The sequence below is a fragment of the Lepidothrix coronata genome, unplaced genomic scaffold (assembly GCF_001604755.1).
Source record: "Lepidothrix coronata isolate B3197 unplaced genomic scaffold, Lepidothrix_coronata-1.0 Scaffold254, whole genome shotgun sequence".
NCBI lineage: Eukaryota > Metazoa > Chordata > Aves > Passeriformes > Pipridae > Lepidothrix > Lepidothrix coronata.
In genome coordinates this window covers 355,145-369,152 of record NW_016690434.1, presented here as the reverse complement: position 1 = coordinate 369,152, position 14,008 = coordinate 355,145, and the positions used below count along the sequence as shown (strand labels likewise).

General features: G+C 52.8%; 1 protein-coding gene across 1 annotated transcript in view; it reads left to right on the top strand.

The window, feature by feature from the left end:
* Positions 1-10,958, top strand: part of PNPLA7 (patatin like phospholipase domain containing 7) — a 132,630-nt gene extending 121,672 nt beyond the window's left edge. Inside the window, exons 35-37 of the mRNA XM_017835270.1 lie at positions 4,229-4,313; positions 9,040-9,143; positions 10,174-10,958. Coding sequence (XP_017690759.1) covers positions 4,229-4,313; positions 9,040-9,143; positions 10,174-10,254 — 270 coding nt within the window. The 3' untranslated portion in view covers positions 10,255-10,958. The remainder of the gene's footprint in view (positions 1-4,228; positions 4,314-9,039; positions 9,144-10,173) is intronic.
* Positions 10,959-14,008: the final 3,050 nt, after the last annotated feature.

Genomic DNA, 14,008 nt, shown 5'->3' with positions numbered 1-14,008 from the left:
CTGTGGAGCTGTGGAGGTCCCGGGTGTCACACACCTCGTCCTGCCCAGTCCGACTCTTCCCAGCAGTTGCTGTAAATTCCAGGTGATGGTAAATCCACAGGCTGTGGTGTTGCTGTGTGGTTATAGATGTCTGCTCACAAGTAGATAAAAATCTCTTGGTGTAATGCTTAAGGGCTGAGCTCAGCCTCGAGTTGGTTCATAGCAGCCTGACTGGGCTGGGGAAGTTCCAGTTGCTTTTAAGAAACAATTATCACTTTTTTGAGGAATTGGGTAGTATATTATAATATACAGGCTCACTATCCTTCCCCTCCTTTGAATCCCTCTGATTTGAAACCCAAGTGCTACAAAGACTTCATGTTTTACCCAGTGATTCTTCTTTATTGTCTTTTAGAGAGAGAGAGGGAAGCGAGCAGTAATATTTTAAGTGATGGCCCAAATGAATCATAACTGTAGGGAGCCTCTCTGGGAAAAGTCAGTTGAGGTGAACAGTGACAGAGAGGATTTGCAGCTCTCCAGAGGTGGGTGGTAGAGCACTTTGGCTCGGAGGGAGGTGTGAGAGGAAGGGCAGGGGTGGACATGGGCCCAGAGCTGGGGGGGGCTCATGCCCACAGTGGTGCCCTCAGAGCCCCGTGTGCCAGCAGAGGGGAGAGCTGGGGCTGTGAGTCACTGAGGGAATGGAAATGGAAATGCTGGGAGGAGATGAAAGGTGCCCTCAGCTCTGGTCGTGTGAGGGGACTCGCACTGGTGACTTCCCAGCATCAGACGAATCCTGCCCGAGCTGCCTGGCAGGGTGAGCAGCTCTGGGAGGAGCACTCAGGGACAGTTTGGGGAATGTATCCGGTGATCCACGGAGCCTGAGGAGCCCCAAAACTCCTCAGCTTGTCATTTCTTGCTGGGAAGATGAATACCATTCCCAAACCAGGACAGAAGATAACCTGGGTGAGGAGGTGCATTCATGTGAGCTGCAGGAGATGGGCCCCCAGTCTGCCTCTGACACCTCATGATCAGATGGGATGGGCTGGTGTTGGGTTTGTGTGTTAACTAAGGAGAAGTCAAGGCAGGGAAAATTGTGTGTGTGTCTCAGAAATAGCTGTGTCCTACTTCAGCCTCACTTTTATCACAATTAGTAACAAGCTCAAACATATTCATTGCTGTAACAAACGCTTCTTGAAAACAAGACTGCTTTTAAAGTTGCCCTTTAGATGGGATCCAGTAATTGAGGGGAATATTTCAGCTGAATTGTGGTGTCAGAGCTGTGCAGGCAGCAGCAGGTTGAACATTTAGCACATCTACCCTGGGTTTTGTGGCACTTCACTACCCTGGAGATCAGATATGTCACATCCTTGGTGCAGACACAGGCTGTCACTGCACTTGATAATGAGGCAGCAAGTGCTGAGAAGCCGAGTATGGAAATAACAGGGCCAGGAGAGTGACTCACCAAACCCCCGGGTCACGGGGCAGGAGCTGGGACTCCAGTCCAGGCTGTGCTCCAGGGACCTGAGGGATCATCTGCTTGTCCTCAAAGTCCAGTAAAAACCAAGACTATTTTTCATCTGACTTTTGTTCCCCTAGATTTATTTCTACAAAGTAACAGGTATTGCAGCTCCCACTGGGGTGTTTGTCTTGCTTTTCTTAGTCCATTAGAGTCACTTAAGTCCTTTAGCTCTGTTATCTTCCAGGGATAACAGCTGATATTTTTAACTTGGCTTTGATTAGTGAAGGTTTTGATGCTTTATGTGTTTTAGCTCTTCATCTATTTCTGGAGTGTTCAACATCTGAGAGCCAAGTGCCATTTCTTATCGTCTTGTTTCCGTGTCGTAAGCATCGAATTTTTAGTTAAAAATCCAGATATTTAATCATTTAGATACTTCTCCTTTGCTTTGATCATTCAGCCCCTGTTTATCTTGTCTCCAAAATGCAAATACTGAAGACATAAACAACAGGAACCTTATATAAACCTCACTTTGAGCAGCCCTTACTCTTCCCCAGCACAGAATATTGCAGTGCCATTAATTGGATCTCCTTGGGGAAGTTTTGTCTACTGAGGTGTTATTCATAATCAAAGCTAAATATAATCCAGCGGACTACAATAGTAACTGTCTTTCTCCTCTAATTTATTTCCTAAAGATTGAGCCAAAGAGCATACTTTCCTCCTTGGAAAAAAAGGAATATCAGAAAAGTTTGGGAGTAGAGTAGATTTCAGGTGGATCTGAGACACTTCTTTGCTTTGTGCTATCTGATGGGAGGGTGGCTTTGTCCTTAAAAGTAGTGAGAGGAAGCACTTAAACATTACATTCCTGTTTGTAAAGCATCAGACAAGTGTGGGAAGACACCTGGTTCCCACAAGTGGTTTTCCAGTCCTAGTGCTGAGGTTTGGGTGCAGCTGCCTCCCCAAGTGTCCTCTAACAGGCCGACCTTGGGACCATCTGTGGGTCAGTGACAGGGACAGATGCTCCCGTGGGTTTGGCCACACTTCATTCCTGTCAGTCCTCACCTCAGGAGCTGCTGGTTTTCCTGAGGCACCTTTTGGTGATGTTCCTACAGGGTTTTGTTCAGCTGTTCATAACGTGCCCTGGACTTTTGTCCCATCCAGAGCCAGTCCCTGTCTGCTCCCTGCTCCCAGGGACACGCTGCCCAAGTGCTCTGTGCAACCACCTTGTCCCCTTGGATCTGAGAGTCCAGGGATGGCCTCGGACATCGCTGGGTCTGTGTGGTGGCCAGAGGGTGCCCATGTCCCTCACTCACAGAATCATTTAGTCATATGGCACAGACTGAAGATGTAGGAGCTCTTCTCCCCTGTCCTGGGAAAGAGCCTTCTGCAAATGCTTCCCTGGGACCATTCAGGTTGGATGTTCAAAATGAGCCTGGGCTGACTCACCTTCCTGGCGGTTCCCTAACGCTCACACTGAGCTCCCCGACCTCTCTGTGTTTGGAAGTGTGTGTCCTAAGCTGCTGCTGTTCCATTTCATGCAGGTACCTTTTCATTCCCTGTGGGCTTTTCTCTGCCCACCGTTGCCCACCAGCTGTTTGTCCTGGATCCACACAGTGCTGGAGCTGCTCTAAATTACATCAAAAGTCAGTCACAGATGAAAGGTCAACTGAGAGAGCTCTGCTGCAGCAGTAATGGGCTGCTGCTGTGACCCCACAGGGGTTGTATGATTCATAGGATTCGTGCTCTTGCCAGAAGAGCAAAGAATTGTTCATAAAACCCTGTGTTAGAAAACTGCCCTTCCTGGAAGCACGTGGGCAGGTCTGGGTGTTTGGAAGGATGACAGCCACAGCAATTCCCAGTGCCAGTAACGTTCCCTCTGCCAGCTCTTCCCCATCCCTTTCCTCTGGGGTGGGGGCTGATGTACTTATTATAATCACTGGGTTTAAAGAAAGGGGAGAGGTGTTCAGGTGTCCACTGGTGACCTTGTGCCTGGTCCCGAGGAGCAGGTGGGGCCACTCGTGGCATACAGGAAAAACAAAACAGTTCTTAAACTCCAAAGTTCCTCTCAGAGGAGAGACTGGAGCAGGGACTTCTCAAAATAGAGAACGCTCTGCCCACTGCTTGGGGGAGACAGAGTGAAAACAGAAAGGGTTTATTGGAAAGAGGAATTACAGTGGGAAATGTGTCTCTCTGCATGTACCTCAGGCTCTTGCTGCAGCACCTCCAGCTCTGTGGCTTATGGGGTCCCCGGGGGGGTCCTGGTGACCCCAGTGCCCAGCTGTCCCTGCAGCCTTCGTGGCACCACTCCAGCTGAGGGCTGGACCATGTGTGTGTCCCACCTGGGCACTGGGGCTCCTTCTCCCAAGGGAAAGCAAAACCTCCCTGGGGGATGCACTTGGCCCAGACAGTCCTTATGAAGTGACAGTGATGGAGGACAAACAAGTGACGTGAACATCATCTGTCCTGGGCCCAGACCCTCTGGTTCTTGTCTCTGGGGTCTTTTCTACAGTTTGCTAAATTTTTAATGAGGCCTCTGGTTGCATGGGTGGAATAGGAGCCATTAGAGCGTGTCCCACCGCTGGCACTTGGGAATCCCATCTCTGCCACCAGACCTGCATCAGGAGAGCTGTTCTGAGGATTTCTCACTGATGAGTAATGGTTTTTGAGGGGGCAGTTGTGGAGAATTTATGTGTCTGGAGCTTTGTCTGTTCAATATCATTTTTATACAGTCCTGACTTGTTTGGATTTTGTTGTGTATCTTTGTTAACACACCCAAAACTTCTCTGTGTGTTTCAGAACGTGACCTGTCCCACCACCTCCTTCACAGACCTGGCAGAGATTGTGTCCCGGATCGAGCCCGTGAAGGCCCCTGTGGCAGACGGTGAGTGGGGGGATCTGCTGGTGCTGTGGAAGTGTTGGGAAGGGCAGGGAGCAGGGATGGACGGCTGCTGACTCCTCCTGTGCCTCCTGACTGCTTTCACCTGCTCATGCTCTGACCTGGGACAGCTCAGGGCTGGCTGCCAGTGCCAGTGTCTGCTGGGCACTGCTGGCCATGGTGGGCTGGCCCTGCTGGGCACTGCTGGCCATGGTGGGCTGGCCCTGCTTCCCTCAGAGCCCCTCCTGCAGCTGTGCCCAGGCCAGACCCTCCCTGTCCCCCTCCCACTGCCTCCCCTGGGAGAGGCTGGCAGTGAGATGTCCTTCCATGGGAAGATATCAGCTGTCATCCCATTACTGGTGTGCTCCAGCCTGGTTTCCTGGTGGGAGTAATCCCTGCTCAGGTCTCATCTGAGTGAAATAACGTGTAGCAACTCATGCAGAGATGGGTTTATGTCCCCCTTGGGCTGGGCGTGTCCTTGCTGTGGCTTCGCCCTTGGGTCTGTGCCCTCTGGAGGTGGGAGGAGGCTGAGTTAAAGCTCTGCCTGGGTTAAAGCTCTGCCTGAGTTAAAGCTCTGCCTGAGTTAAAGCTCTGCCTGGGTTAAAGCTCTGCCTGGGTTAAAACTCTTCCCAAAGGATGTTTTCCTTGCTGTCGTGAGTAGGATCAGGAGTGACTCACTGGCTCCATTGCTTTTTGTGTGCTCCTGTTCTGGGAGCACCAGTGAACTAATGAGGAGCAGGTAACAGCTCCTGCACCAGACAGTGCCCTGTGACAACCCTGCCCTGCAGAGCAGCTCCGTGTTTATGCCATAACTGGAGCTCCTGTAACCAAAAGGAGCAGAGCTTTGCAGGCCTGAAACCCCTGAGTGTGTCACCAGGGCTGGAGCTCTTTCTGAACAGTCTCTTCCCCTCCTCCTGATTCTCATTCCTGCAGAGGGAAAGCTAAAGTTAGCAGTGCTCCCATCTGTGACTGTTTGTAGAGATGTCCCTGTGGTAATTTGAAATGCTAATTACAATCATATGCCTTACGAAGAAAATATTAATCAAATGTGGTTGAAGCAGACATTGTGAATAAGAGTGAAGAGATCATGGAATGTGGTTATTTAAAGCTCAGGCACTGAGACCTGCTAAGATTTAACCAGTGCACTGGGACAGATCCTCCTGCTTTAGATAGTTCCTGATTATTCCCCACATTAGGACATCCTGCTTTCTGCTGGGCGAGGCCATGGACACGAGGGGAGAAAAGGGATGTGTCTGAGAAAGCAGATGGGGCACATTTTGGGCTGAGGAGGGGCCGTGCAGGGGCTGCCAGGGACAGGGTGGGATGGGCAGGTGCCACATGTTCCTCGTGGATGCTGAAATCAGTTGGCTGTGGAGAGTCCAGAGGAGGGAGAGGGCGGCAGGAGGGTTGTTCATGTGGGCACTGTGTCATGAAGGATCCTTTGTGTCACACTGTGGGTGACTCACGATTTTGGGTGGCAGAGGCTGTAGTGACATTCCCCTGAGCACACAGTGCCTCCAGGATGGCATTGCCTTGCTCAAGAGGTCCCTGGAGCCACGGGGGAAGCAGATGGAGGGTGACACCTCCCTGGCAGTGGCCTCGTGGCTGTCAGGTGGCTCCCTGTGTGTGCTGGTCAGCCCTTGGTCTGCTCAGGGGGTTGTTGGGGAGGTGGTCTGACAGTTTGTGGCCCACGTGGGTGAGGGGACAGGGTGCTGTGAAACTGCACTGTCAGAGCAGGGGAAAGCTTTGTTCCCCTTGGAAATCCCTTCCTGAGGGCAGTCTCAGACCACAGGCTCTGCCTGTTCTGACAGCACACTGCAGGTGTTGGGCTGGGTGGAGGAATTGTGTCAATAATTTGTTCTAAAGAAATCAAAGAGAAAGGCTCATGTTCTGATGGACAGGGCAGGGTCAGCACAGAGGGTGAGAGGCCTGGAGGGGCAGGGGTGTTGTCTTTGGGGGGAAAAGGGCAGTGGAGTTTCTTCTCCACTCTTGAACAAACTGAGAGCAATGACTAAAACCATCTAAAAGTTAAAAAAGGGGAGCCTGTCCCTCAGGCAGGGCTGAGCAGAGGGACCCAAGTACCCGACAGCCAGGGCACAGCTGTCTGTAAGCACAACAGAAGCTCCTTTCACAGCTGAGCCACTGCAGTGTTTGTGCCCCTGTTCCTGTTCTCCATCCACACGCTCCCCAGCTGGGATCATCCCTCTGCTCAGCTCTAATTGTGTTTCTCACAGCCCTGGCTGTGGCCAGGGGAGCACAGGTGCCATCCCCAAGGGTGGCTCTGTCACATCCCTGGTCACACTCCCACCTGGGAGGGGTTGCTGAGGCCCAGGGTTGGCTGAAGGACATCAAGCACTTGTAGCAATGGGCGTTTGGGGAAAAGGATTTCTGAAAGAGAAGTGTTAATGGTGGTGTCAAATGCCTGGGTTTGCAATACAGCTGAAGCAAGAGACATCCCAAAACCTCTACAGGGACACAGTTATCAGGCACTAGTGCCCCTGAGGCTGTGCTGAGCTCCCAGGTTCCTGATTTACATCCAGGGTTTACAGAGCCCCTCCAGCCACACAGCCCCGTTTGCCTTCAGGTTGGGGGTTGCCTGCAGAAATTAGGCCCATATAAAAGAAATGCCACCAGCTACAGAAGCACAAACCAGCTCTCTGGGTGTGGAAACGTGCCCTTCCTGCAGGGAATATGCTCCCCCTGCTCAGGGCAGGCTCAGGTACCTTTCCATGGTGGAACCTCCTCTTGGCTGGCTCGATTTTGAGCTGTTTGGGTGTTGGTGAGTTGAGCAGAGCAGCAAGGCCTCAGTCCTGCTTGATGCTTCTGGGAGTTTTTGTAGTGCCCAGGAGTGGTCACTGTGAGCCTCAGCCTCAAGCAGGGCCATGGAAGGTGATGTCTGGGGACAGCAGGGTCACCTCCAGCACCCAGAGGTGCTTTGTGAAGGATGTGAGAAGGGACACCCCTCTCTTGGATTTAAAGACCCGTTAAATGCTGAGTAGTGCTGGGGAAATCAAGCAGTCTGGTTTTGATGGCAGTCGGATTTATCGGAGGCGTAAACCCCAAACTCTTGTTTGTTGTGTCTGTTGCTGTTCACACCAGTTTCTCTGGGGTGTTTTATCAAAGATTATCATTAGTGGTTTTCACAGAAACTAACAATGATTCTCTGATCCACAGTAAAAAAAGCATTAAAAATAAAATACAAAAGACCAAATGCCTTTAATCCCAATGTTCTAGCAGTTGGTTGTAGTTACCATGTTGGGAGAAAAGGCTGTGGAACAGACTGTGCTGTTGTCTTCAGCATGGAGCAGATGCTATTGACAGCTCCCTGGAGAAAGACTTAATCAAGGATCCAGTTTAAACATGAGCCACTTTCCTCACCAGTGGGCCGAAACCCAGGTATTGCTTCAGCAGCTCAGAGCACACTGGAATTAACTGAGGAAAGGGGTGGAAGCACTGGTGTCACACAGTGATTTCAGTGCTAACGTTAAAATGTCATTTCCATGTCTTGACTTGCATTCTGAAGAACTGGTGGCCAGAGGAGGAAGGTGCTGCCTGCCAGGGGTTCTGCCCCGCTGCCCACATGTCTCCTGGTGTCACCTGTGGTGGGACAGGCTCTGCAGGGGCTGCTGGTGTGTTGGGGGGTGAACTTGGAGCCACCAATGGGCCCCAGCCCAGCACGTTCACTGAGTGTTGAGTTGCTGTGGGGAGTCAGCCCTGCCAGCAGGGAGAGTCACAGAACCACAGCCTGGTTTGGGTTGGGAGGGACCTTAAAGCTCATCTCACTCCCACCCCCTGCCAGGGGCAGGGACACCTTCCACTAGCACAGCTTGCTCCAACCTGGCCTTGGACACTTCCAGGGATGGAGCAGCCACAGCTCCTCTGGGCAACCTGTGCCAGGGCCTCCCCACCCTCACAGGGAAGAATTTCTCCCCAATATCTAACCCTGCCCTCCTTCATCTTAAGGCCATTCTCCCTTGTCCTGTCACTCCATGCCCTTGTGGGGTACTGCTCCTGCTGCCTGTTTTACAGACCCTCCTGGTGATCTCCAGGTGCTGGGAGAGGCATTGGCTCTGCCCTGATGTGTCTCCTTCCTTGGAAGTGGCTTGGTGGTGTGTCCTGCTGCTGTGCACAGCTCCTGAGCTTCCCTAAGTTATGTGAATCTGCTGGAGGAAGGGAGTGTAAATGTTACTGTCCCCTGTGGGATTGTGAAATTGTGACTGTGACAGACACGTAATTTTTCTGCCCCAGGAATTCTGCAGCACGTAATTATTCTGCTCCCCCTGTGCCTGGGACCCCTGCTTGCAGCCAGTGTGTGTCCAGGGGAGCTTGGACTGGCAGCTCAAAGGCTTCTGAAGGTGTTCCCAGGTCTGGTTGGACTGAGGGGTGGGACACAGCAGCTGAGCTGTGAGGGGCACTCAGCAGGGAGCACCTCCCCACTGCCCGTGCTTGTGTCCCTTGGGCTGGGCAGCCAGTGCCCACCAGAATGACATGGACCAGGTGCTGCTCTTGCTGGGGGTCCCTTGGATTCTGGGGGGCTCTGAGACACCAGTTCACACAGAGGACATGGTTTATTTTTGTGGCTGGAGAGCTGAGCTCTGTGTTTGAGCAGTCCCAGTTCACTGAGCTGCCAGTTTTCTCACCTGCCCCGGTGCTCAGGGGAGGCAAGGGTTCCTCTCCCAGTCTTCTCTGCCTGCCAGTTAAACCCAGTTCTTTTTCTCTCCTCTCTCTTTAGACGAGTCAGACTACCAGACTGAGTACGAGGAAGAAATCCTGGACAACCAGAAGGATGATTATCTGGATTTCATAAGCAACCAGGCTGAAGAAGACTCTGACTCGGTACGAACTGCCCTGGGAACAGGGAGTGCCTGGTCATTGCTGAGCCCTGGGTGAACAGTGTGAGGTGGAGGTGTTGGGAAGGATGCTGAGAGAAGCACCTGGGAGGGACTGGCTGGCAGGACTGTGCAGAAATGAGTTTGCTTGTTGTTAGTACAGACACTGAGTGGCACATGCTCACCCTGCTCGGGCCAGTGGTGCCACAGTGGTGCTGCCTGTGGCAAAACCTGCCCACAGTTAAATCCTGGCCCTGCAGCTCTGTGGGTTTGCTCTTGAGGTGAGTCAGGGCTGGAGAGGCTGAGGGAGCTGCTTCCTGCAGCTGGGAGAGAGGAGCTGAAGGGAGGATCTGCCAGCTGTCTGGAGCTGCCTGAGGGTGGGTATGGAGGAGGTCGTGGAAGAAGAAGAGATGCCCAGCAAAAAGCCAAGAGGTGACAGGCACAACCTGTGCTAAAGGAAACCCTCCCTGGCTTTGGGAAATCCTGCCCTGTACACACAGCTGAGATCCACCAAGGACTGTGCAGGGAGAAGGTGGAAAACCCATCCTTGTAGATGCATGAAAAGCAAATTGATGCCCTGAAGAACCCTGGCAGCACCAGAGTGAGCCCTGCTTAGAGCAGACAGGTGGATTGTACCCTCCAGGGGTCCCTTCCAGCCACTGTGGTTTGATTCTGTGGGACAGCAGGTCCATCCCAAGGCAAACCTGCACTGTGAGAGCAGGTGTGACCCCCAGCCCGAGCAGCAGAGCTCAGCCAGGTCACATCCCTGCTGCTCTGACTGTGGCCAGAGGGTTTGAAAGGTGAAGCTGCCTGTCCTGCTGGGCACAAACAGCTTCTCAGTGGCAGCACATGGATGGTTTGGGAAAGTGCCCATGTGAGGGTGTAAAAAGGCTCCGGTGTTCTGAGTGAGGAGCTGGAATGATGGTTTTGTTTGCTGGGTTTATCTGAGCTGGTGGAGGGGAAGAGGATGGATTTTATCTGGCTCAGAGAGGATGCTGAAGGGTTAATTTGTGCTTTCTTTCCCTCTTTTCCCTCAGGATGAAGACATGCAGCTGAGGAAGCGAAGGACTGTGCCCAGCATGGAGGGCCAGGCGAGCAGCACGGGGGAGCCAGGATAGAGCACGGGAGGCTCAGAGCTGCACCCCATCCTACAGCAGCTGTATTTATTTATTTAATACTTCACAAAACCAAAACAACGCCTACATGAAACGAAGCAAGAGCTCAGCCTTCCCCAGCCAGGGCCGGGCTCAGCTGCTGGCACAAAGCACAGCCCGTGCTGTGCCCGGATCCCTTTGGAGCTCCGGAGAGGGGCGGCTGCCCTGGGCATCTCCTTCCTACGGGTGCCAGGAGCAGGTTATTGATCCCTGAGGCTGGCAGGGGGGCAGGGGGGCAGTTCAAAGCTGCCTTGGTTTTTGCTGCTGTGTTTTAGTCGCTGTTTTTCCTGCGGAGGCCCCAGGAAGGCCGGGGTGTGTCCCCTCCGTGTGCCGAGAAGGCCCCGAGCAGCAGCACTGCAGAAGGGAGGGGTTTGTGGGTCAAAGCGTTGCTTTCTTTTCATACGAATCAGGTAACTCTGTAATTAACTCCTCAGTGACTGCCAGCCACGTACTCGTGAGCAGTGCTCTGACAGGAGCAAATCTGAATGTATTTTCACTTGAAATCTAAACCTAAGAAATGATTGTGAGGGGTGGCCACGGAGCTGCATCCTCGAGTCACCGGCAGAACATTTACTGATGGATCATGGAACTGACACTTCTGGGCAACTCTGGAATCACCACTTGACTGTATTTGCCCTGTGAAATAAAGTTATTTTGCTGGATTGAAATGTCTCTGTGGTTCTTTGTCTTGGGTCCTAAATGAGAAAGTTGTCAGCAAGTAAGAGCCCAACTTTTCTTTGCTATATCAAAGAAATGTGCATGGTTTCCAGTTCCTCACCCCAGCAGGAGTCACTCCAGGTATTGTCAAGTGCTGGGAAGAAATCTCCAGTGCTCTGTCCCCAGGGCTGGAGCAGTTGGTGGGATTTGGACCCTGTTCAGACATCCCCTGGTGCTTGCTCTGCCTGTCTCACATCTGTCGTTGCCAGTGGCTGCACTTGGCTGGATATCCAAGCTGATTCCTGCTTTATGTAAACTCCTGCTCAGCACAAGCTCTAGGTGCTGTTGCCTTGAAGGGATTTGTCATCCAACCAGAGCACTGAAGGCACTCCTCAAAGCTGCCTCCTTCCCTGAGCTCTCTGATATCAGTGTGAGCTGCTGGCGATGCCTCCAGGCATGACCAGGGCTGGGCAGCACCTTGAGACCAGAAACGTGTCTGGTGGCACCACCAAGGACTGTGGTGGTTGTAAATGCTGAGAATTGTGACCTCTTCTCTGCATTTAACCTTCTCTCTTTTCCTGGTACAGGCTTCTCCTTCTCTACCCGCCCTTCATCATGTTTTCCTCTGTCAGAATCCCAGACTGGTTTGATTTGGAAAGGACCTTAAAGCTTGTCCAGTTCCACCCCCTGCCATGGGCAGGGACACCTTCCACTAGACCATGTTGCTCCAAGCCCTGTCCAACCTGGCCTTGGACACTTCCAGGGATGGAGCATGTCCATGAATGTGCAGCCTGTGCCCAGGGAGCAGTTCCTCTCAAACAAAATGGTATTTTCAAGTGTCAGAGCCCCAGGTGAGTGTTTTGTTCCCAGAGGGACTCCAGCCCCCTCCTCAGTGACACTACCCAGCCTGGCTGCACCTCTGGCTGGCCCCTGGCCCATCCAGAAGCAATGGAAGCAGTTGGAAACCTTCCCTGCAAGGATCATCCAGGTCTCTGATGCAGATTTTGGTTGTACTGAGTATGTTGCAGTTGCTGGAGGCTGTTCCCTGCTATTGCAAAGAATTAATTCTCACAAAGAAAACTTAAAATTGGCTTCAGAAGTGGAGGCAGAACAGCCAGGGGCTTCTGTGGAGGTACAGGCTGCCTGTGGAGCTGGAGAGATTGAATTTCTGCTGGGCTGGTTCCTGGGGGGAGGTGCTGGGCAAACACCTCGTGCAGCAGCAGCAGCACAGTTCAGAGCTTTGTTTTCTGACAAAACCAGATGTGAGGTCCTTCAATGTCTGTATTTGAAGGCGGTTACAGTCCAGGAACCTTTCCCTGGAAAATGGTGAATGGGTCTGGAGTACAGACTAACTCCAGAGATGACTGAGCTCCTCTGGCTGCCCTCACTGAGCCCATCATGGGCCATCTGCCTCCTGAGGATACAGTTAAAACCAAAAGGGCCTTCAGCAGAGGTTGAATCAAACCTGCTGTAGATGGAGAGACTTTGTCACACACCTGTGCTGTGACAAAGTGACAAAGTGGCCGATTCCATGTGTTCCCTGTGCCTGGCTGCCGAGGGCATCCCCCAGCCTGGGGCAGGATGGGCTCCACGGGGTATGGGCCAGAAGGATGAGGGGTCTGCCAACCTGAACCCAACTGCCTTGCTCCAGGAGAGCTCTTCCCCTCTGTTCAAACAGGTAATTCATTTCCAAGCTGTGTAGTTTCACTCCAAACCTCCTGGCAGCCAGGGGTACTCCTGGAGCCTGGGTGGGAGCTGCTGGGCTCATTGAAGGAGTAGCAGAAAACAGACAAATACTGGGCTCCTGGGTGTGCTAATTAGAGCCTCTGCATTTGCATTATGCCCTGTGCCACAGGGAAATGGCACTTAGTTGAGATGTATGAAGACAGAAGACAAACCTCTGATGTGAGACTGAAAGTCTCTTCTGAATAACTGATCACGTCTTTCCTCCGTAGCTGAGCCCTGGACATTAAACCAATCTGTTCTTCCGTGCCCAGGAATGTAAACCAGTAATGGTACAAATCTAAAAGCCAAATTGTTTTTCCACCTTGCTTTGCTGCTGGCTGTGTCCTGCCCAGCTGCCTGGCCAGGCAAGGCAGCGTCCCCGCGGTGGGTCAGCCCCGTGCTGCTCTTACACCCGGGGGCACCCAAGGGATCATCTGAGCAATTCCACATCTGGAGGGTTTAATCAGTCCCTGCCTGCTTGGACACCAGCCCTGTGCTGAGGAGTGGGTGCTGTGTCACCCCTTTGTCCCCAGGCTCTGCAGTGAGGGTCCCATTGTGGCTTTGCTGGAAATGCAGCAAGAGGAGGGGGGTTGGAAGAGCCCAGTCCCAGGTCTCCTGGCCCAGGTCACCATCCTGCCAGGCCAGGTGCTGACCTTGGCTGGAACCCACTCTGCAGTTTCTTCACAGCTGTGTGACATCCCCAAAAAGGTGAAGTGTGACCAGAAGCTGGATGAATTTGGCTTTGCTGGAGGAGACAAAACAGCTGCTGAGGCCTGAAGGCTTCAGCACAGGTGAAGAGGACATGGAGCTTGTTCCCATGACAAACCTGATGCCAGGCAAGGCCAGCCCTGAGGTAGCAGGATCAGAGCAATGTCCTGAGGAGCTGTGGCCATGAGCAGTAACTGCAGTGGGAATGTTCCCCTCACACCTATTGCTGACACGTCTGGTGGTTGCTCATTGCTGGGGGTGAAGCCTCGACTGAGCTTTCAGAAACACGTCCCAGGTGGATTTGCAGCAGATGGATCCAGCCCCCATCCTGCTGCGGGGCCTGGGCTGAGCCCCCCAGGCAGCTGGTGTGGGCAGAGGAGTGAGAAACACCCCCAGCACAGCCTGTGCTGCTCGAGGGATCTGTCATGGGGGGACAGACCTGCCCTGAGGGGGGATTTGGGAACCAGGTCCCCATTGGAGAGGGGATGCTGAGGAGGGGGGAGGGTGTTTGGAGGAAGATAGTTTGCAGGACTCCAACTCCAGCCTGGAGAGGGGACACGTAGCCTGGCTCTCCTGGAGCCAGTGGCAGTGACACTCCTGTGTCACAGGGTGACCTTCTGCAGACAGC